The sequence below is a fragment of the Sus scrofa genome, chromosome 5 (genome assembly GCF_054392235.1).
Source record: "Sus scrofa isolate SSC_HxYL_T2T_F1_AM1 chromosome 5, Sscrofa_HxYL_maternal_Yorkshire_Landrace_v2.0, whole genome shotgun sequence".
Lineage (NCBI taxonomy): Eukaryota > Metazoa > Chordata > Mammalia > Artiodactyla > Suidae > Sus > Sus scrofa.
Genome location: NC_139387.1, coordinates 32,522,933 through 32,547,231, shown reverse-complemented (window position 1 = coordinate 32,547,231; position 24,299 = coordinate 32,522,933). Strand labels below are relative to the sequence as shown.

At 40.0% G+C, this 24,299-nt stretch overlaps 1 protein-coding gene across 2 annotated transcripts in view; it reads right to left on the bottom strand.

Annotated features, from left to right (window-relative positions):
* SRGAP1 (SLIT-ROBO Rho GTPase activating protein 1) overlaps nucleotides 1-24,299 on the bottom strand; it is a 304,206-nt gene that overhangs the window by 23,681 nt on the left and 256,226 nt on the right. The window contains exons 12-18 of one of the 2 annotated variants that reach the window (XM_021091938.2): nucleotides 23,720-23,822; nucleotides 20,053-20,113; nucleotides 19,526-19,603; nucleotides 17,060-17,194; nucleotides 6,425-6,530; nucleotides 3,268-3,492; nucleotides 179-258 (exon numbers count right to left, since the gene is read on the bottom strand). In XM_021091938.2, coding sequence (XP_020947597.1) covers nucleotides 179-258; nucleotides 3,268-3,492; nucleotides 6,425-6,530; nucleotides 17,060-17,194; nucleotides 19,526-19,603; nucleotides 20,053-20,113; nucleotides 23,720-23,822 — 788 coding nt within the window. Of the gene's footprint in view, nucleotides 1-178; nucleotides 259-3,267; nucleotides 3,493-6,424; nucleotides 6,531-17,059; nucleotides 17,195-19,525; nucleotides 19,604-20,052; nucleotides 20,114-23,171; nucleotides 23,206-23,719; nucleotides 23,823-24,299 lie in introns of both variants that reach the window. The other variant, XM_013997691.3, reaches the window with a different exon arrangement.

The following is a 24,299-nucleotide window of genomic DNA, read 5'->3' as shown; positions in this document are numbered from 1 at the left end:
TCTGGGTCTGGCAGCAAACCCGAGCCACAGCAGTGACAACACCAAACCCTTGACCTCCAGGCCACCAGGGAACTCTGAGGAAACATTCTTTTGTATCTACTGAATTCATAATGTAAATCATTCTTTAAAAAATGGAGATAAAGACTAGTGTTACAATAGCATGGGCACAAGTGCATACCGTCTTCACTGGTGTGGGGCTCTGTACCAGCGTCCTGATCCACTTCCTCCAATGTACCGTGCTCACTGTATGGGCTGTCACTGAGGAGCAGAAATAGAAATTCATATAAAGCCAAAATGGAAAGATTTTCAAAAATGAGCAGTTGTTACTGTAGTAAGTAAAAATGTAAGACTTTGGAATGGCCAAAGAATTATTGGACAGCCTTTCAATGGAATGCTGGAGCCCCTGAAAGATTCTCCAACCCTATGGGAGTAGGTCCCTTCATCTTTGACACTTAAAACTCTGTCAAGACAAAGTTAACTTGCAGGAAACTGACAGTATTACAACTAATTCTCCATAAAAGTGAAAATTTGTTGAAGTCTAGTGGAATAGGATATATGGATCCTATTCCCTACAGATATGCCAGTTTTTGCAAATTCATTTCTATATTCTCTTTTGCATAAAAATAGATGTCTCTTCAATTTCTGCTTTGAAATGGCTGTAGTATCTTTTTATCTTTTCTGGACACATGTTCATTTTATATCTGACAGAGTCAGATTTTTTTCCTTTAACTTTACCATTATCTCTTCTCAAATGCATGCACATAAATGGAAGGCACTGGTCATAAACATAAACTTGACATTATTGTAAAAGCCCATTATATTTCTGGCATTGGGGGACCAGGATAACTGCTGTATTATTGACTTTCTGTTTAAAATGAGCGATACCCATAGAGAACAATGGGATAGGAGAAGGATGTAATCAAGCACATGTTATTGGCTGCAAGCATCTTTATTACGGGGCTTTTACCCTCTTTGTAAAAAAGCAGCAACCACAAAAAGTCCCAGAATACACTACATCAAATACTATTGACCAGACATCCATAGACTTGCTCTCTGATAAAATGAACAAGACGGCAGAACTTACTGATATAGCCCCAAATATGTGGAGATACTAAACATGACTGACACTGGCCTTAAAACAAATACAACTCTGAAAATTCGGAATCTCACCAGGGTTGAGTTTTATGCACTGATCTTCCCCAGAGCCAAACTTCGTCAGTATATGCACATAGTAAGTGCTCAAGTAAATATTTTAAAATGGAATTTCATGGAAAATGGCTGCATCTACAATAGAACTGGAATCTATCATCCTCTGCTGTTAATATAGAAAGCTGTTCTTCTGGGAATAGTCAACTCTGAGTTTTCTTAAGGCACAGAATCATCTGTGGTTTGAAGATATACTGTAGTTTAAGAAAAAATAAGTGCACTTTCAGTTATTCAGGTCTTTCAGCTACTTATTCTACTTCTACGTAATCCCCAGTAAGGCACTGGGAAACAGTGTCCAGAGGAGGGTCCAGAATGAAGGGCTTTTCAACAGCTCTATTTCCAGCTGTTCCTGAGTCTGAGCTGCACAGAGTGGTTTCTGAAGTAGGCTTAGAGAGGCAGGCTGGGAGGCAGCTGTTGGGTGGGAAGACTTGTGTGGACTCTGCCATCAGACAAACTTGGGCTGCCTCCAGCAACCACTAGTCACTGGACAGCCTCCTTGGCTTCTCTGAAATTACTTGGTAGGAGTTCCCACCATGGCTCTGTGGTTAAGGAACCCAACTAGCATCCATGAGGATGTGGGTTCAATCCCTGGCCTCGTTCACTGGGTTAAGGATCTGGCGTTGTTGTGAGCTGTGGTGTAGGTCGCAGATGTGGCTCAGATCCCCCATTGCTGTGGCTCTGGCGTAGGCCAGAGGCTACAGCTCCAATTCAACCCCTAGCCTGGGAATCTCCATGTGTCGCTGGTGTGGCCCTAAAAAGACAAAAGACGGGAAAAAAAATGAAATTATTTGGTAGAGCAGTTGTGAGAATGAGAGACATCATATGTTCTAAGAAGCTGGCACACAGTAGGAACTCAAGGAATCAAAACCACTTTTATTGTATAGTATTTCTTAGAAGCTGGAACTCATCTATCAAACAGTGAACATAAACATTTTAGGGTTCCCTACCTGTGGGATTATTCCTTTGACTACACTCCTCATTTTTTACATATACCTCACTGGGAGGTGACTGTACTGCCATGTTAAAAATATTTTATCCAACAATATAATACATTTGCTCAAAGTGACTACGACTACTATAATTGGTTAGGGTGATATTTATTAGTAAGAAGGAAAATGAAAAGAAGTGAGAATGAAAACACATTTGGTTGACAGGGCTCCTTTAAAATGAGAATTCTGAAATACTTTATACAGAAATCAAAATTTTTTAGGAATGATAAAGAAATCCGTCAATTCAATCAATGCGTTTTTTTCTTCTTTTTCTTAATGGCTGCACCTATGGCATATGGCAGTTCCTACTCCAAGGACTGAATTTGAGATGCAGCTGTGACTTATGCCACAGCTGTGGAGACAATGGATCCTTTAACCCATTGCATTGGGGAGGGGATTGAACCTGTGCCTCTACAGAGATGCAAGCCGCTACAGTTGGGTTCTTAACCCACTACGCCTCAGTGAACTTCAGTGATTTTTTTCTTGATATAATGGTAAAAATTAATATAGCTCTATATGTCAAGACTTTTGCTCTACAAAAGCCTTGATAGAGGGAGTTCCCACTGTGGCTCAGTGGTAATGAACCTGACTAGGATTCATGAGGATGCAGGTTTGATCCCTGGCCTTGACCAGTGGGTTAAGGATCTGGCGTTGCCGTGAGCTATAGTATGGGCTGCAGATGCAGCTTGGATCCTGAGTTGCTGAGGCTGTGGCATAGGCTAGCAGCTGTAGCTCTGATTTGACCCCAGCCTTGGAACTTCCATATGCTGAGGATGAAGCCCTAAAAAGCAAATAAACTAAAAGTCTTGATAGGAAGGCTGTATCTAAAAAGATGTTGTGCTTGGGGAGCTTGGGGAAAAGAGAGGTACGACTATGAATTTCCATAATAAGAAGCCAGTGTTGTTATGTGTGTTAATATTCTAATTTATTCAAGTGATTCCACGTCTTCTTCTTCTTCTTCTTCTTTTTAAAATTAGAAGCGCTAGGAGCTTATAGTCAATTCTTTTTCTTAATTGATACCTGTTCTTCCATATATTTCCAAGGGGAGAAGGACTAAAATTCTTGGACTTACCAATAGTCATCTCCAGCCATACATTTCTCATAAACAGGGCCATCCAGCTCTTTAGCATCTGGGAAAATAGTCTCATGGTGGATGATGATGGTTTTGACAATCTCATTCACATGAGCCTGGCAAGACACTTGGTCCTGTATTTCTGGGACAGGCATCAATGTGGGGCCAAAGCAAATGGCCAGGTTATAAGGGTCCATCATGTTCTCATCACTGTACTGTGAAAGACTACAAAAGGAAGCAAAAAAGGAGTTATAAAACAATGGGGGAAAAAAAGGAAATCAATTAATAAGAAAACTCATATTTGGAAAATAAGGATCTAAGAGATTTTATTTGGTTTTTATGATCAGCATAGAATGATAGTCCATCCCACTTGAAGGTGGCTCAGCAAGTGTCAAAGAAAGTAAAGTGACCTAGCCTTTCAACCAGGTAAAAATTGAAAGGAAAACTTGAAATCCTAGTTACGTGGCATTTTTCAAGGAAGTTGAAGAGCATCTCTACTATGATGGAGACCAAGATCAACTAGATGAATTTCATTTGTAAACATCACAGTCAGGCTGTAACTGCTGCTCAAGCAGATCTGGGAGGGCCAGTAGCCATCTCATAAAGCTTTATGGAGAGGTCTTTAAAACTGTCCTCCAACTAACCAAAACCTATCTTGGGTTTCCGTTTTCGCCCATAAATCTGGAGGAAGGCCCAGAAAAAAACAAAACCAAAAAACAAACAGAGCATCTCTTCTCTGTGCCCATGGAAAACAAGCAAGCAAATCTAGGCTTTATAATTTGCTTTTGGGTAAGATTACAACACTAGGTGTCAACCCAGTGTCTCAAAAGACACCATAATTACAAAAGAAAGGGGGAAAATATCCTCAATTCTCTTATTCCATTTAAAGCTGGCACACTACAAGCTTGTGGGAGATTTCTGGTTGTTGAGTACTAATTTCTAAATACAATCCAAAGGCTACTTGTGAGATATTTTCCACAGGTGACTGAAAATAAGCCAGCTCTTTATTGCTGTGCCTCTAACATATGGGCAACGTGCTGCTCTACAGGGAAGCTAGAGAATCTATCATGAAGTGTATAAAATGTCAACCTTGAAAGGAAATGTAAAATCCAGGTGAGCAGATGACAAGTGGAAGGAGAGAAAAAAAGAGGCTCAACTGCGTTTGTGAGATGCTGACAGACACAAAGAAGCTGAGATACCATGTGAGGCGATACTTGACCCTTTTTTGGAAATAAGATAGCCTTGAAGGTAGAAAATACAAAAGCATCATTTCCACAGCTAACATGTGTGTTTCCCTTCTGCCCTTTCTCAGACATAAAATCTTAAAAACAGTTCACAATAACAGCCAATGATCATGTCACAGATCATCTTGAAAATGAATGCTGGAAGGAAAAGTGAGACTCAGAGTAAGAATGGCCTCATTTTCCAAAGACACACTTCAGCTCAATGGGAAGAGTCACAGTCTTTCTGGGACTCTAATTTAGTGCTGGCTTGAAGAGCAAAAACTTGATGTAAAAATGTCATATGCATGTTTTGATATTACAATGAAAAAAGAACAGTTATTTCTCTTTCCAAAATTCCTGTCCCAAGCATCCTACTCTAGAGGATGGGCTGCATGAAGGCAGACGCGGGGAACCAGGGGGCATCTTTGGGCAGAACTGCTGTCTGATTTCATGGCACAGTCGCCATTCTGTTGAGCTACACAGTGAGTCAGATTCAGGTTTTGACAATGTTCTTGATTCACGGTCAGTGTGCCTTCCTAGTCCATTGTGGTTTACTGGTTCACAGTGGGTTTTGCCAAGGTGTGTCAGGAAAATTTGGTAGGGACAGCATGGAGAGGGCCGGCAGGAATGCAAGGTCCTTCGTGTTGGGGAAGCAGAGGCACATGCAATTAAAGGTAAAGATGGCAAACCTTCAGGTTTTTACAACTGCCTGGGAGATAGGCTGGCTGGCTTGCTTGCTTGCTCGCTTGTTTGTTTATTTACTGGCTGCACCCTTGGCATGTGGAAGTTGCCGGGCCAGGGATCGAACCCGTATCACAGCAGTGACCTGAGCCACAGCAGTGACAATTCTGGATCCTTAACCTGCTGAGCTTCATGAGAACTCCTGAGACTAGGCTTATTTAAAGGTAAACATTTATAGTACCTATTTCCCCAAAATGGTCTCTCTATATCCATCTTTCTAGACACTGCTTATTTCCAGAGGTGATTTCTGGACAAATGTCGTTTGTGGATGTTTTGGTTCCATTCTGCGTTGTTCTCTGCTAGCAGTCACCTATTGTATGATACTTGGCTTTTTGAGGTCAATCTGAATGGGGTATGATTTCAGGAATAGTTGGCAGGGTTGTAATAAATCCCCGTGGCTTCTGAGAACCCCAAACTTCCAGCAAAATAGAGAAAATATTCGAATGTTAAGAAGGCAGAATTCATGCTAGAGTGAGAAAGCATTTCCCCAGTCTTACTTCCCTTAGATTTTTTATTTCTAATTTCTTAACTGAAACATAGAAGAGCAAAGGGACTCATATAGAATCTGGGGAAGATGTTTTTTATAATGGAGCCTATGCATCTGGAAGTCACACAACTGAAAGTGAAGGTGCCTACAGTAAAGGAGTAAAGTTTCTTTGGAGATAATGCAGTGGTTTTTAATATTTCTGTACATTGTTTTGGAGATGTTTTAGAAATATCATGTTCTTGACAAGGTCTCATTATAATGAATTGGCAGAAAATTCCTTCTTGGATCTGTGTCTAAGTCTCATCTACAATTCCCCTTCTTCCCTGACTGCATTATTAAAAATCACAGAAATTTTCTGCAATAAGCAGGTGGTTCACATTATTTTGACAGGAACATTTATGACACTGGCTTTGGGTGGAAGTTGGAAAAACACGTATTTGACACATATTTCATACTTGTATGTTTGTGCACGGATGGCCACTGTTTCCACATCTGGTGACTAGACTTATGGAAGGCAGGTCACACAATGACCCTGATCGGCTGAGCGAAAACGTACTCTCATTCGCTATTCAATCATCTTCCCTTTGGCTCTGCTGATAAATGGAACCCAAAGTACATTTTTCAGACTCCAGGAACAAAGGCAGAATTCAGAGGGGGTGCAAACGGGATTTCGATGAGCATCTTGGCAGAGTGTTCGGGTACTTACTGATTGAGGAAGGCAAAGAGGTACCTCATCACTACAAGGACCGACCTGGGCAAGGTCAGGAGGAGTTTGCGGATGTGAAGCGCCCTCTCATAGAGATTATCGATTCCTACAGACAGAAGAGGACATGGTCAGGACCCTTTCACTTGCAGAACATTATTGTATCCATATCAGGTACATATCTGAACATAATACTGTGTGCCTTTGGGTGAGATGCAGCCATCACCAATAAAACACGTTAAGTGACCACCTTGGGGGTACCACCATATCTGAGGCATCTCCTCTGACCCACTGCTGTTTTCCCTGATTTCCAGGGTCTTGGCCTGGAGCAATTTAGAGTCTTCTAAATTATAAAAACCACTTTTCACTTGTTGCTACTAGATAAAATTATGTGAGGCAGGTGTTCCCTGCAACATAAACCGAAGCAAAACAGAATTGCCAGCATGCCTGAAGTAGTAGCAGATCTATGTGCCCCAAAGGCCAGAGCACGACACCTGGGAGCAGGACTCCGATAGTACCTGGCTGGTTGCTCAACAGGCTTGCACGGTGCATCCTACAGGAGTCCCGCTCTGGTTCAAATGACTGACTGACTCTCCTGGGTCCAGTTAGCGGGTCAAAATTTATGGTGGCTACGGACACGCTGATTAATGTGCATTCGCAGCTGGCTCTGAATGTGGCAATTCATGGTCTTTCCTCATTTTATCCTGCATGAAAAGATGGATCTTTTCTTCCCCTCAGAAAAGTTGTCAGTGACAGAAATCAGTATTTCATCTGGATTTCTTTTATGCTGGGCTTTGTTTCCACAATTCAGCATCTCATGTAATTAGGGAAAAGTGGCATTCATCCAATCTCGGTCACATGTTCGAAGCTCCCTAGGTGATTTATGCGCTTTTCCTTGCACTGCAAGGTTCTCATGTCAGCATGTCAACTCCACAGCATGGGGGTTTGACAGCTCCATGTAAAGGTGTGTGAAAAATTCACCAGAAAACACAGTTAATTCAGAAAAATGGCAAAAAGTTCAAACAGCCATGCCTCTGAAAATATCAGTTCTTCAGTGGCACTATTTGCAAAAGTGTTTGTCAGAAAACAACTAAGAAATTGAAAGATGCAAATTTATCTTTAAGTGTGAAGATAGGGAAGGAAATTCCTTGGTGGCCACATTTAGAAATGGCTAACATGAGAGCAGGCACACAGCTATTTCTGAGCTCCATAGCCCAACAAGCAGTAATCAAAGGGAGTTGATCAGTTCCAGGGTATTTTTAGGTTCATTCTTTGGTTCTAATAATGTTAAGATATCAATCTATTGTGTGTATAATAACTTATGTGTACAAATGAAAGGGAAAGAGAAAAACAGAGATGTTTAGTACATATGGATAGATCTTAGGCTAACCTTAAGATGATTTACCAGCTGTTCTTCTCAGTACGAAATGAACTGCCTGTAAACCTCTTTAATTAACCATTAGTAGATTTGACTTCTGTGAATCATGCCATAATGTTCTTTCCTAGTTCAATAGCCATACTCTAGATATAAATATATAAATAATATATCTTCTTCTGAATTATTATATCGAGGTTAGTCAAATCTGAGTCTTGTCTTAGCCCAGGAAGCTTTACCTGTTCAGTTCTGATACTAGGCCTATTGAATACTGTTAAGGAATCTTTTTTTTTTTTTTTTTGGCTTTTTGGCTTTTTATTGCCACACATGTGGCATATGGAGATTCCCAGGCTAGGGGTCTAATCGGAGCTACAGCTTCCGGCCTATGCCACAGGTACAGCAGTGCCAGATCGAGCTGTGTCTGTGACCTACACTACAGCTGTGGCAACGCTGGATCCTTAACCCACTGAGCAAGGATAGGGATCAAACCCATAACCTCATGGTTTCTAGCTGGATTTGCTTCTGCTGCGCCACGAAGGGAAGTCCTGGAATAAGGAATCTTTTAAGAAAATCATTAAAATGCATCAGACAGAAATTTAGAGTTCAGAAAGGAAACTATCAGGTATGGCAATAAAGCTGAGAGAATTTTTGGCAACAAAAACATACAATTGGAAAAGAGTCCAGAAAGCTTTTTTTTCATGAAATGATCAGATATGGCAAATAGATCTATGTATCAAGAGGTGCATCAAGGTATTTTGTATAACTACAAGGTCACTGGAAACAATCTAAATTTCTAAAACTAGGGGATTTCTTAAATAAAACAAAAAACATTATACGACTACTGAAAACTATATTTTGAAAAATACTTAGAGATGTGGGAAAGTGTTAATACCATTAAATTTTAAAAAGTGGTTTATAAAGAGCAAATATGCATGATAATTTTTAATAGATTTACTGAGATATAATTCGTATGTCATATAATTAACATATTTAAAAGTGTACAATTTTATGGGTCTTAGTACATTCAGAATTGAGCAACCATAACGCCAATCGATTACAGAACATTTTCATCACCTCTATAAGAAATCTTACATCCACTAGCAGCTTTTATTAAAAGTATGTAGTTGTGATATAGTCACATCATGGAATATTACTTGGCAATTAAAAAAAGTACTGATATGTGCTACAACATGGATGAACCCTGGAAACATGCCACGTGAATTAAGCTAGTCACAAAAGACCACATATTGTATAACTGGATTTATAGGAAATGGCCAGAATAGGTAAATATAGAGAGATAGAAAGTAGATTAGTTGTTGTCTAGGGCTAAGGGTGGTGGTGGTGATGAGTAAATGGCAAATGTTTGCTAAGAGGGGTTTCTTTTTGGAGTCATGAACATGTTGTAAAATTGACTGTGGTGATGGGTGCACAATCCTTTGAATATACTAAAAATCACGGAATTATACATGTTAATGGATGAACTGTACGGTATGAGAACTGTCTCTCAATAAATGACCTTAAAAAGCACATAAATATATGTATAGAAAAAAATCTGGAAAGAAATTAAAAAGGTTATATTATCTTTGTGCAGAAGAATTATAGATGATTTCATTTATTTCTTAGTTTTTCTATAGTAATCATATTGCATATTCAACAATTATTTGTTTTTGTTATGGCTGCACCCATGACATATGGAAGTTCCTGGGCCAGGGACTGAATCTGAGCTGCAGCTGTGGCAACGCCAGATCCTTTAACCCACTGTGCCGGGCTGGGGATTGAATCCACCACACCTCTGTAGTGTTCCAAACCGCTGCAGTTGGATTCTTATCACACTGCACCACAGCGGGAACTCCTAAACAATTGATTTTTTTAGTAAGCACTGATTGGCTGATAATTTTAAGGAATTACTGTTATTTTTTTAAGGCATGAGAATGGTATGGTGGCTATGCTGTATTATCTCCCAGAGACACGTACGCACAGATGAGATGATGCGATGCCAGAGGGATGATATAAGGGGTATGGGTGGCACAAGTTTAGCTAAGAAATGGAAATCATTAAAACTGGGTGATTATTGGAGTTCCTGCTGTGGCGCAACAGGATTGGTGGCATCTTGGGAGTGCTGGGACACAGGTTCGATCCCTGGTCCGGCACAGTGGGTTAAGGATCTGGCATTGCTGCAGCTGTGGCTTAGGTCACAACTGTGGTGAAGATCTAACCCCTGGCCTGGGAATTCCACATGCCTTGGGGCAGTCAAAAAAAGAAAAAAAAAGCTGAGTGATTATTTATATTAATAGCGATTTATACATAAATATATCTTTCTATATCCTTTTGTAGATATTTGAAATTTTCTGCCAAAAAAAGTAAAAAAGAAGGTAGGTTACAAATAGAACAGTACAGTTCCACTTTGGCTTTTAAAAATAGTTATGTATGCATACAAATATAAACAATGATTAGAAGAAAATGCAACAACATATGAATACACCATTGATTCTCTTTGGGTAGCAGTATCATGGGTGCCAGTATTTTGTTCTGTGTTTTTAAAATATTTTTCATGTATTGTACAACGACCACATGTTGTTTTGGTGACAGGTTAAAAAAAAAAAACTGTCCTCCTAAAAAAAGTTTCCTTGTGTCCCAATAGTGCCCTAAATAATAATACATAATGAAGTGCAAACATTTCCTCTGGGCTCACAGTCCCGAGGCAGCCAGAAAGACCATGAATTGCTTGAGTAACTCTACGAGAGCAAGTCATTTGGATTTACGCCCTAGAGAATCTCAAAGCCACAGTTCACGGACATTCTAGAAGCTGCCCAGACTGTGTGGGCATGATCTGGAACAGTCACAAAACCGTTCACAAAGTGCACGGTTTCTTAAAAAAAAACAATCACCCTGGGGGGGTAAGTGGAGATACTATCAAGTTTAAGTTTAGATTGCCTCTGATGTCTTCATCCAGATAAGTAATGTTTAAAAAGAAATTTGTAGTGAATTGGGGAATGAATAGTGCACATTAAAAAAAAGAAAGAGAATCCCAGAAACAAACCCATGCACTTACAGCCACTTAATCTGTAACAAAGGAGGTAAGAATATACAATGGAGAAAAGACAGTCTCTTCAACAAATGGTGCTGAGAAAACTGACAGCTACAAGTAAAAGAATGAGACTAGAGCATCCTCCAACACCATACAGAAAAATAAACTCAAAGTGGATGAAAGATCTAAATGGAAGATTGGATACTATAAAACTCCTAGAGGAAAACATAGGCAGAACACTCTTTGATATCCATCACAGCAATACCTTTTTGGGTCCATTTCCTAGAGTAATAGGAATAAAACGAAAATAAGCAGTTGGGACCTAGTTAAACTTAAAAAGCTTTTGCACAGCAAAGGAAACTGTAAACACAATAAAAAGACAAACTACAGACTGGTAAAAAATATTTGCAAACGATGCTACCAACAAGGGATTAATCTCCAAAAAATACAAGCAGCTCATATAGCTCAAGATCAAAAAACCAAACAACCTAAACAAAAAATGGGCAGAAGATCTAAACAGCCATCTCTCCAAAGACATACAGATGGCCAAAAGGTGCATGAAAAGATACTCAACATCACTACTTAATAGAGAAATGCAAATCAAAACCACAATGAGGTATCACTTCGCTCTGGTCAGAATGACCATCATAAAAAAGTTTACAAACAACAAATATTAGAGAAAATAAATACTAGTGGAGAAAAAAAGAAACCCTCCTACACTGTTGGTGGGAATGTCAATTTGTGCAGCCACTATGGAGAACAGTATGGAGGTCCCTCAAAAAACTAAAAATAGAACTACATATGATATAGCAATTCCACTCCTGGGCATATGTCTGGATAAAATCATAATTCAAAAAAAATACATGCACTCCAATGTTCACAGCAGCACTACTGACAATAGCCAAGACATGGAAGCAACCTAAGTGTTCACTGACAGATGAATGGATAAAGAAGATGTGGTGTACATACACAATGGAATACTCAGCCATAAAAAGAATGAAATAATGCCATTTGCAACAACATGGATGGACCTAGAGATTATCATGCTAAGTGAAATCAGACAGAGAAAGACAAACATCATATGGTATCACTTATATGTGGAATTAAAAAAAAATGATACAAATGAACTTATATGCAAAACAGAAACAGACTCACAGACATAGAAAACAAACTTATAATTACCAAAGAGGGGGAGGATAAATTATGAGTTTGAGATTAAAATATACACATTACTATATATAAAGTAGCCAACAAGGACCTACTGTATAGCACTGGGAGCTATATTCAAAATCTTATAATAACCTATAATGGAAAAGATCTAAAAAAGAATGCATATATTATATATATGTGTGTATAACTGAATTAATTACTTTGCTGTAACCTGAAACTAAACATTGTAAATCAAACATATTTCAATAAACATTAAAACAAATATTAAAAAACTAAAATGTTATGAGAATTAAAGAGAGAGAGAAAATGCTAAGACAAATTCCCGCTTTCTACATATAATTGCAAGCTTTCAAATAATGTGGTATATAGGGGCATACAAATGGCACAATAATAACTCACCACACACACACACAAAACCTTTCCCCAAACAATTCAAAAATAGGTAAAGCAAAAAGTAGAAGGTGTTTGGAGACTTATGTAAACTCTTAGAAAAGATGAAAAGAGAGGATTTTTTTTTTTTTTTTTTTTTGGTCTTTTTGCTATTTCTTTGGGCCGCTTCCGCGGCATATGGAGGTTCCCAGGCTAGGGGTCGAATTGGAGCTGCAGCCGCCTGCCTACGCCAGAGCCACAGCAATGCTGGATCCTAGCCGCGTCTGCAACCTACACCACAGCTCACGGCAACGCCGGATCCTTAACCCACTGAGCAAGGCCAGGGACTGAACCTGCAACCTCATGGTTCCTAGTCGGATTCCTTAACCACTGCGCCACAACGGGAACTCCCAGGATTTTTTTTTCCATACAAAATAAATATCACAAGAAATTAACCTTAACAGGGAAAATCAAATCCAATTAAGGCAATACTAGGAGAAAATGTCAGGGACAAAAACAGTTCATCTCCATGAGACTTCTCTCGGCTACCATTGCTAAATCTTTGTGCTTCTATCACATACTTAGACTGCATCTATTTGGAAACATCTTTTCTCCTCCAGTAGATTTTAAACCTCTTGTATGCACACATCAAGTTTTTGAATCCTGAGAAAGCTTTGCAACATTGTAGGTAGTTAATCAATGGTCCAAACCATTAAAAGTTTGTAATACTGATGAAAGGATGTATGATGAATGACATACCATTTTCAAATAATTTATAGAAAATCCAGGAAAAATACAGATACATTATGGTCACCTTGCTAAGAGAAAATACCTAGAGATACATCAATAAGAGCCAAGAATCCCCTTTTTGAACGAGATGAGATGTTAGAAGAAAAGGGATTGTTAGACAAAGTGCCATTACATGCTCTTGTAAAACATCTTATTCTGCAAAACTATGCACTGAACGTAACAGGACTTATAGGTGAAAGTTTGGTTGGGACACAATAATCACCACTGATGAAACTCAATACAGCACTAAGAAAAACAGTAACAATACTACTTAAATTACTAGCACAGTCAAATCACTACCTGCGTGTGTACCTAGCATTCTTAGTGGCCTTAAGCTCGGGGGGCTCTTGCTTCTTTGAGATGCCCTGGAGGGTATTCATTTCCACTCGAGACTATTGTCATAAAAATTAACCCAAAGATTATTAATCCATTGGCTTTCATTAATCCATTGTTTAAGTACAAGGGGAAACGTCTTTGCAGCTTCTTCATTTACGCCTGCAGCATTTCATGGAAGGCGCTGCTTGCATGCAAGAAAAGTATTTCTGCAGATTTTCTATTTTTTCCCTTATGTTCTTCCTATTTGGTTTCATATTTAGTTGTGAGAAAGCTTATCTCGGATGGTCACAAAACATTTAGTGTCTTGGGGAAAATCATGCTGGAATCAGCAGAATTTCTAGGTTAAACGAACATCATTTCTAAATGCCTGTGAGGGAATTGTGGCAAAGAGACATATTTAGTTGGACAGATTGGTAAATGGCTAACCCAGGTGCTAGCCCATATGACCTGAGTTTATAGTAGGAGCAGTTGTAATAGCTGTAATCATGACCGCTATCAACGTATACTAAGGCTCACTGAGACAGTCATGATGCTAAAACACTCTGTATGGAGTATTTCCTTTATTCACATAGACTCTATGAAGCAGATAAAGAAACAGATACTTAAAAGGATTAAGTATCGATCTCTACCCAAGGTTACAAAATTGTTAAGTGGTGAAGCTAGGATTTGAACCTAGACTTTCTTTTTGTCTTTATAGGGCCGTACCTAGTTCCCAGGCTAAGGGTTGAATAGAAGCTGTAGCTGCTGGCCTACACCACAGCTGTGGCAATGGGGGATCTGAGCTGAGTCTATGACCTACACCACAGCTCACAGCAATGCCAGATCCTTAACCCACTGAGCAAGGCTAGGGATCGAACCTGCATCCTCATGGATTCTAGTCAGGTTTGTTTCCACTGAGCCACAACAGCAACTCCAGAACCTAGATCTTTTTGACTTGAAGTCTCCAGCCTTTAATAACCACAATGAAACAATATTTCTCCTCCAATGCAAGTGTGAGGTGATTCTGCAGTAGTAACAATGTCACCCAATGGTCTTTATCCAGCTGGAACCTGTAAACATAAATGTTGATGGTGTAGGTACCTAGAAACAAGGCATTAGAGAGTGCTTATCATTTTTCTGGAATTAAACCTTCTGGCTAGGATGTAAGGGAAATCTCTGCACATGGCCAAAGGAGAATTCCAGAAGTGTGACACCTCCTTCTCTGTTCTTTCCAGCTGGGCCAGAGACTGCTGTGATGACTCGGGTTACGTGAGGGCCTTGGAATGGGACACACAGGCGCACTTCTGAATTCCACACAAGACATCAGACTGTATGGGGTGGGGCTGGAGAGTCATGCCTGGGGAATTCATACCCAACGAGATCCAGGACTTTAGGCTTGGAGGCTGACAAAATAATTTTGGGGGAATTTTGACTCTTCATTTAAATTCTACGCAACAAATGAATTATGCATTCACCATATGCCTAGGATTAATTAATTATGCCACAAAACAGAATAATCCATCAAGCCCTTCCATGCCTTTGGAATTAAACGTAGGCATTCCATTGATTCACACTCCAGGCTAGGCACTCTTCTTGGCACTTTACATGTATTGACTCATCTAATTCTCACAACCCTTTGATATATGGACTAATGCTCTCCCTATTTTATAGACGATGAAACTGAGGTACAGAGAGGTTAAGAAACTTGCTGGTGAGCACTTTGGATCTTGAACTGGGACCTAGGATGTTTGAGCGTGGAGCCTACATTCTTAGCCTCTTCCCTAAACTCCTTCTAGCAGAGGGAGACAGGTTAAAAACACTGTAATCTGGGGCTTTAAGAAAAATTATAGATATATGCACCCAGAGGACTATTAGTAGAGCAGAAAGTGATTGATGCTGCCTCGGGTGCTAAGGAGGATGGCTGGCCGGGAGGAGCGCCAGTTCAGCAAATCCTTCCTCGTGGATGTCAAATAGCTGGCAGAGGCAGCAGATCAAACAGCACCGGCAAAGGCATGGAGGTGGGGAATGGCCCGGCAAGCCTGCAGGTTGCTACTGTTGGAAGAGAAAGTCAACAGGGTGGGTGGCAGGAGATGAGTACATATAAGTAGAGAGATCACACAGAGGAAGAAATTCATTTTACGAACCAGCCACACCAAGGACTTTCTTTTCAGGAGGGAAATACTGAAATAGGTTTTAAACGAGGGGCTGGGGTGGGTGGTGGGGATGGTGGTATAACACTCAGTTTGCCCTTTTGAATCTAGCTGCCATGTGAAAGGAAGAATGATGGGGGGGTGTTTATGGGGGGAGGGGTGAATAGGGGTGGAGGGGTGGTAAGGACAGAGGGCAAAACCTGTAAGTAGAGTCTCTATTTAAGCGACTGTAACAACAGTCCAGGTGAGAAACCAAGGCACCGGCGATGGGACAGGGCAAGGAAGGGTAAGCAATTTTCAGAGGTTAATTGGACCTATAGATTCATGTGGGTGGTTGGGGAGGTGGCGGGATGAGGTAGAGAGGAGGTTTGTTCAATACCTTGATTCTTAAGAAAGCCCTCCCCTATGTGACCTTTTAAGTTTTTTGTTTTTTAGGGCTGCACCTGTGGCAAAAGTTCCCAGGCTAAGGGTCAAATTGGAGCTGTAGCCGCCAGGCCTACATCACAGCCACAGCAACACTGGATCCAGATCTGAGCTGTGTCTGTGACCTACACCACAGCTCATGGCCACACCGGATCATTTAACCCACTGTGCAAGGCCAGGGATTGAACCTGTGTCCTTATCGATACTAGCTGGATTCGTTGCCACTGAGCCACAATGGCCACTGAGCCACAATGGGAACTCCCTTCCCTTATGTGATTTATCAGCTTTATACCCTGCCCTGGGAACTTGGGACTTCAAGGGACACTGCATTTATAGACATATGGGATGTGGCTGTGGTTAAGTACCTAATTCCTGGTATCATTATTTTCCTATTCCTTCCTGCAGTGTCAAAAGCCACCCTCCCCTCCCCCACACACACCCTCTGAAGAAAACAGCAATGCTTTACTCTGCTGATGTGATTATGGGTTTCATGCTATTTCATACACAGTCCTAGAGCGACTCTGCCTATTAGCTGGGGATGCCCAGTGACAGACAATTGCCACCTGCCATTCCTGCGCTGTCATAATGATTCCTTATCTCCTTTTCCCTGATTTCTCAAACATTCAAAGATGGAGTGGAGAAAACCAAGAACAGGGCAAAAAAGAAGTTACACTTCCCTGCTTACAGCTTCCTTCTTTCCCTCGGCTGGCTGGCATCTGCCCCTCTGCTCTATTCCAGCCTTCCAGCCACTGAGCGGGACACTCTCGGGCTCTGCAGAGCCTGAGGATGGATGTTTAGGAGCAGAGCCCACTCAGCGAAGGGCGAGGCCACAGCTGGGAGGATGACTCATGCTGGATCCAGAGAGAAAGCAAACAGCCTGAGAAGTTCAGGGGTGATGGGGTAGTGGCGGGGGAGGAGGACACATGGAGAGGGGGCCACTGCCTTTTCCAGGAAATGGGTTAGTGAAATAATTCTGGTGGGAAAAGAATTGAAAAAAAAAAAAAAAAAAGTCCACTTACTGATACAAGAAATCAGATCATTAAATCTTTCCTTAGGAAAGAGGGGGTTTTCCAGCCCACGGAAATAGAGCTTCAGAACGCCAGCAACTGAGTTAATATCATGGTTACTCTGGTCATCAGCCAAAGGGTTTTCACCTAAAAAAAAAAAAAAAAAATTAGGTATATGCACATTGCTTCTTTTTTTTCTCTGAACAAAAATATGTGTCTATACTCATACACACATTTCTCTCTATATATATACATGGACATATATATATATTACATATATATGTATCTTTTAATTACACTTTATGCAAGATTACATGGTACTAAAATTAAAATTATTGGTTTAGATATCCTACCCCATGATTAACCTAAAAATAGCTGGCTAAAATAAAGCTTTTTAAGAAATCTTATGCTACTAAATAATCCCTTACAAATTACCGAAATCTTAAAATATTGTGGGATTTATAATTCGATCCAACTTTTTTTTTTAAAAGCTAAAATCTGTAATTTTAGTTTGACATGAAGTTGAATACTATATTCTGTGTCTCTTCTCTTACTGGGAAAAAGAAAAAATATAGGTCTGTCTGGCTCTGCTATACGGCTCAGCAAAATTTATCCGAAATACTATAGGAGTCACCTAATTGTGAATACAAACAATTAAATAAGTGTTTTTCAAAGTGGCATGGTAGTATTGGTAGCACACTTGAAAACTGCCTTCAGCACTGGGAGATTCTAAAATCGGAAGAATTTGAGAGTATCTGTAAAAGTACTAAAGAATTTGTATAAAAAGTGGAAATTTAAGAAATATTTCATAAATGTGAAGTTATGTTATTCTTTGTGGTAAGCACTTTTAAAATATTAGGTAACTGACCCGGCCAGTCCACCTCCCTGAGAATTAAACTGTAATAAAATCCTTGGGAAATTCAACATAATGTGCAGTCTGAAATTCCATTTTTTATGCACAGATCTGCTCTTAAAGTTCACAAAAATTGTACATTGCACTTCAACTTTTTTTTCCCCCCTCTCAAGGCAGTTTATTTTCAGGGACCTGTGGTTCCTTTTTCTCTGCTTCTAGGGCAGGAAACCATTGAACACAAATTCACCCACATATTTTTTTTTTGCCTGCTGTGAGAAAGCCTCATCCAAAGAGATCACAAACAAAAAACAAATACCAGGGGAGTTTCCAAGGAAAAATAATTAAGCATTTTGCTTGTGGTGGTTGGCACAGACCCTGATGCTCTACTACATTTCAATTTATCATGATGATGGTCCATGTACGAGACTTGGCACAATCAGCTGTTGAGAGGGGAGGCTGCTCTTCTACACATTGTATCAGTCAGAGGTTTGGAACCGGAAAAACAGTCTGGCTCCGAATTTACCTCTTCAATCAAAGTTCAAACTTTCAAGGGTTCTGTGCCAAGTCTGGGTCAGGGCAAAAGGGACCAAGAGGTCACCCTGTCTCTAAGCCCTGACAACCCTCCCTCCGTATCCTTGGCTTGACTTCTAGGCAGAGGAGGGAAGGTGCAGACGTATCCATAGGGAGACACAATACAAATCATTATAATTGGAGAGCATTACTAGCTAAGAGCCACCACTCAAGACTCAGGCCCTTTCATGGATCAAACCCAATTCTCACATTGTCCTGGAATTTTGCAGATGAAGAAACCGAGGCCAAAAAAAGAGAGGAGTAACCTGACCCAAATCACACAGTAAATGAAAGAGTATGATTTGATTCTAGGTCTGCCTGATGTGAATGTGTAGGATTTTGCTAATTATAATGTGCTAATGAACAGTTTAGGAGGATTTATTTGACAGGCAAATGGGGACAAGGGTAGGGTACCAACTAAGGTCACAGGGGAAGGTCTGAGGATGCTAACGAGAGGAAAGAGAGTTCCTGACAAAGGAAACAGACATCCAGCTGGGATGAGTCACTTCAAACACCTGCTAATGGAGGCCCAGGACTGTTCTTGCTACTCTTCTCAAACCTTTTCATGAGTTACCTTTGACAATATGCTGCGGATTATCAATGCCAATCCTAAATCAGAATTCAAAATTCATATGCTTTTCATACTAATGAATGTGGGACCTGGTATCTAGCACAAGAACTCTGCTCAGTAGTCTGGGATAACTTACATGGGGAAAGAATCTGAGAAAGTGTAGCTACGCGTATATGTATCACTGAATCACTTTGCTGTACGGTAGAAATTAACACAACATGGTGAATCATTGTAAACTGTACTTCAATGACGTTTTAAAAAATGAAAAACAAAACAAAATTCCCATGCTTTTCTAGACTTGGTAACAAAGGCTTATGATTTTTGGCTTCATTTCTCAGCCATTCTAAATAGATTCTTAACTCCACATGCAAAACGAAGTTAATGTAGAGAAAGGTTTTGACGATGTAGAGAGTACGCCACTTCATGCTACAGAAAATGATGACTGTTTAACAAGGTTTGCTTATAAGTATAGACAGGCAATTACCTCTCTCAAATGAATTTTTAATATCATTGACTTCCACCTGGGAACCGGACACTCTGAAGATGCCCTGATGCTGAAGACCTACAGAGAACAGAAGGAAAAGAGCATGAAAGATGCCATCACATCTTCCAGGTCCCCCTTTTCCCAATGAGTAAGGATTAAAAGCAAAGACAGGAGTTCCCGCTGTGGCTCAGTGGTTAATGAATCCAACTAGGAACCATGAGGCTGCAGGTTCGATCCCTGGCCTTGCTCAGTGGGTTAAGGATCCAGCGTTGCCATGTGATATGGTGTAGGTTGCAGACATGGCTCAGATCCCGAGTTGCTGTGGCTCTGGCGTAGGCCAGCGACTACAGCTCTGATTAGACCCTTAGCCTGGGAACCTCCAAATGCCGAGGGAAGTGGCCCTAGAAAAAGCAAAAAAAGGACAAAAATAAATAAATAAATAAATAAATAAATAAAAGGAAAGACACATGTACTCAGACTCCTGGTAATTACTTTTTAAAAGAAGAATACCATAGTTTAGGGCTTACCATAGAGATTGATGAACCGAATACAGCTTTCCACAATGAGGGGGATGACCTGCCCCGAGTCCTGGGTAAAGAGATGGAAACCAGTTAACGGCGAAGGAGAGGCACACACCATCCATAATAATAATGCTCATGGTTTAACCCTAATGAAGGAGTGATTTTTATGCTTTCAGATGATCATTTCCAAATACACCTCCTTTAAACCATTCCACAAGGACCAAGCATAAAGTTACAGGTAACCGAAGGTATGTTTCAGTTCTGGGGCAAACCAAATGAGATACGTTGAAGGCAATCGTGTTTCATCGCACTCTGCTGTGCCCAATGATGTCACAGCTGGGACATGTCTTCTACTCTCTTCCGTGGTATGTAGGCTTATATACCAAAATGAATATGTAAATCGCTCATGTTTGAAAAGGTTACTTATACAAGTAATTAATCTGATGGATCTAAAATGAACTCTGTGTGGTATAACCATAGCATCCTAGGACTGACTGTACTAGTCACCAAAGACAACCATTCAGCCATCGGATCCTCTCTGCAGCCAAAGGGACACCATCTAGTGACAGTTATAAAATGGCTCACATGTTTCCAGATGCATAACAGAACTGCTTTATAGCTGCTCATAATGTGCCACGTATTTATTTAGTTTGCATCAGAACTTACACATCCTTATAGATTTTTCATTATTTTTTTGTGAGAGAAAAAAACGGCATCCACGTACACCCCATTAAAATTGCGTGTTCTTGGGAAGCAGCATTTCTTGGCTTTCTTTCCCCACATCTTGTAACATAGTGCACTGCACTGAACAAATGTGAATTCTGGAAATGTCTGAAGAAATGTACAGGATGACAAATGAGATGAAGGGGTTGCTGAGGTCACTGTTAAATATATATCAATGCCATGCACTCCATATAGTTAAAGAAGGTTACTGACTATGGAGTTATTTTTCATGTTCTTTTAAGACTCTGCTTTTTCAGGAATTACAGCTTTAAAGGAAACGTGGAGTTTCAACATGACTAGTGGAAATCAGGTACTAATTCAGGAGGGATTGGGTTCTGAAACACGAGAAGAATTTGGTGGTCTCTATATATTAGAACAATTCAGAATCCACTAACCTTTCCAATTAAGCAACGGGGGAAGGAGTGGGAATAATGCAGTTCGGCAATAAAACTTTTCACTATTCCTAGAATGGGTAATATACTTTGGGAGGCATAGTTTCATTTTAGGTTTGAAGACAATCTAATCAGCGTATAAACCAGTTAATGGTTCAATTACCTCTGGAGCCTGCATTAAGTTTCTCCAATTAGTCAATTTGTTTTAGGAGTGTAAACTTTATTAATTTCTTAAAGAAGGTCCTTAAGAATAAAAAAGCTTTTCAGTGTGGACTAGTTAGCTCAAGAATAGCCATGTAATTACATTAAAACTCACTGAGTATGAAAGGGGATTTTTCTTTAAAATCCAAGCCTGTTTTAGCTGACATAACCCTTATATGAACAATCCCTATAACACTGTAATCTAAAAGGGCCACAGATACTTAAATGTAAATGACAGAGGGAGAATATTAGTTTGCAACTCGGCTGAGTATAAAAACAAAAAGAAATACAAGGAATAAAAGGTTATTAAAAGGAAAATGTTTGCATGAAGAAAGTTCTAAATAAAAATGTCTTCGGTTTTAGTATTATTTTTAAACACATTCATCTTTACATTTACTCAGGTAATTGCTAACCTTTTAGCTGTTATCAGTATTTCATTCAGATATAATGAATTTTGGAGTCAAAAAGTAATGAACGTTCATGTTTTAATTTCACGGATGCCAGATGCTTTGGTAGAAAATATTTCACGAGAACTGAAGCAATGGGCTATGTTCCACCAACTCTCTGAACAAATCCCTGTGTCTCCCCATGGGAAACTGAGGAAACGTGCTTTTGTTCTTGCTGTCTCATAGTGATATTCTGGAGATGTAACAGTCCTGACCGAGCACTTTTCATTCGTGTAGAGAGCTCGGTAACCGCTGCTTCACTGCTGGGGCCAAAGAATCCATATTAAAGAATCTGGGATGAGGAGGCGCTCACATAAGTGAATTGTCCATGATAATTGGTTTACTCCTCCTTTCGGGCCTAAATTTGGTTTCCTTTAACTGTTCTTGATAAAAAATCTTTTAAAAATATAATATGTGCTTTCCTATCATCTTAAGCAGTCATTCTTATACTGGGTTATCAAATAGAACGGAATCATACACCTGCTTCTTTGAGCTCTTCCATATTCTCTTTCCCTGCCAGGCCATCAGCTGTACAGCTCAATGCTTTCATTTCATCCTTCCCTTCGCTCCATCTAATTGGCCCCTGCTTGTAAGCCCTGGGCTGGGAAACTAGATAATCAAATTTGACAATAATTTTATATTAAATTAGAGCCAATAAGGCTCTTCTGGGTTTAAGGCTAATGGCAATGGATTCGTGATTGCTCTTTAGTTTATCCAGTGGCTTTTCACCCAATTCCAGGGTTACGGCTCACTTTTAAGGTTGCCAGAGGCCTTTAATCTATGTATGTACATATGTACGTATGCATGTATTCATGTGTGTGTGTATACACATGCTTGCACGCAATACATTTTTTTAACCATTCGTGCACATACTCAATAAAAGATGTCTTTAAAAAAAGTAAGACATCTATAACATAGCACTAAGGTATGTGTTTTCCTACATAAATTTAGTCTTCGGAAACACTGCATCCCATGCCACGAAATGTTAGCTATGAGAGAGCAAGTTCTTCTCTTTTTTGTAGAAGAGGGTCCAAAATTCAGTATTAAATATGCATTTGGTATTTAACGTTGACTTTTCTTACTAAAAGCCCCTGACCCAAATTTGGTATGTCTGCCAAGTATACAATGTAAAAACTAAGAGTTTATCCAGCTTTGCTAAAGGACTACTCCTCTTTAATCACTGTTTGCTTTCTATAACTCTTTTCTAAGGAAAGCCTATTTATAAACCTGTCTAATTTCCAAGTGCAAACACTTTTCTTTTAATGACCTTCAAACATCTAATTAAAGCCAAGCATGACTGTGATTTGAAAATGGGATCGAAGGTGAGAGAGGCTATGCACTCACTTCCCTTGAGCACTTTTACCTGGTGTCTCGCGTGGGAATTCCTTCGTCCTCGGCTAGAAGCATTGTCAGAAATACAGGATGAAAAAGGAGACAGAGTAAACACAGCAGAGATACAAGATACAGACCACAGGGTCTTACAATTTATCCAATATAATGAATTCCTCAAGTCACGAGAAATCTAAACTTATGGTGCTTCAGAGCTAGCCTGACAACAGACTTGAAAGGCATACTTTGTGCCATCTCCTTGGCATGAAGAGAAACAAAACATTTTATCAGGTAGCTCTTTTCCTTTTTTGCACAAATTGTGGCTTTTTTTTTTTTTTTTTAAAGAAAGAGGGCTTTCTCTTTCGCTGGTATAATAATGCCCACATTTATTCCCTCTTCTGAAGGCACTCAAACCAAATATTCTTTCCTCTCTGACTTCAGGAAATATTATATTGATTTTCTGGGAAAGCGAAGAGCCCCAGGACAGACTTGGACATAATGACCTGCCTCCTTTTATGAGAGGCTGAGACCATTATAGTAAGAAGCGTGGAGATCAGCCACCCAGATGGCTGGTGCCAGTACCTTGATGAATGTTTCCAAATCCCCATTAAACAACTTAGCATTATACTGTGAGCGGGGTCTGGACTTCCTGTGTTTCTGGGGCTTAGGGGGAACATTTGGAGGCCTAAGGGAGGGAATATAATTACTGAGCATGGCAGAAATCAAACAATCAATGAAACACCCATAGGTCACAAAAAAACTACCAAACACAGGAATTCTTGGGTTCCCTCCCCACCCCCACCCGTGGAGGAAACCAGTACTTCCCCTTTTCCGTTGATTTCCTTCTACTTATGTGTCAAAACCCAAACCAGCTTTTCAATAAGGCTGCTCTTTTCTTGCATGTCGTAGCTGACATTTGCTTGCCAGTTTGTTTTAAAAACGGTAAGCGTTGCCCAATGGAATTGCGAGCTGTTTGGCCAAGACTTACAAACCAAGGTTTGTGTTATTCAGCTTACAAGTCACACAGAAGACACGACAGACCGTAAAAACTAGGGCTCTGACAGATCTCAGTTGGAGAAACTGAATATAATATTTTTAGGTACAACATAATTCTTCAATGCAAATAACATCACATCTGCCCAATATCCTTCAGGTATTTACG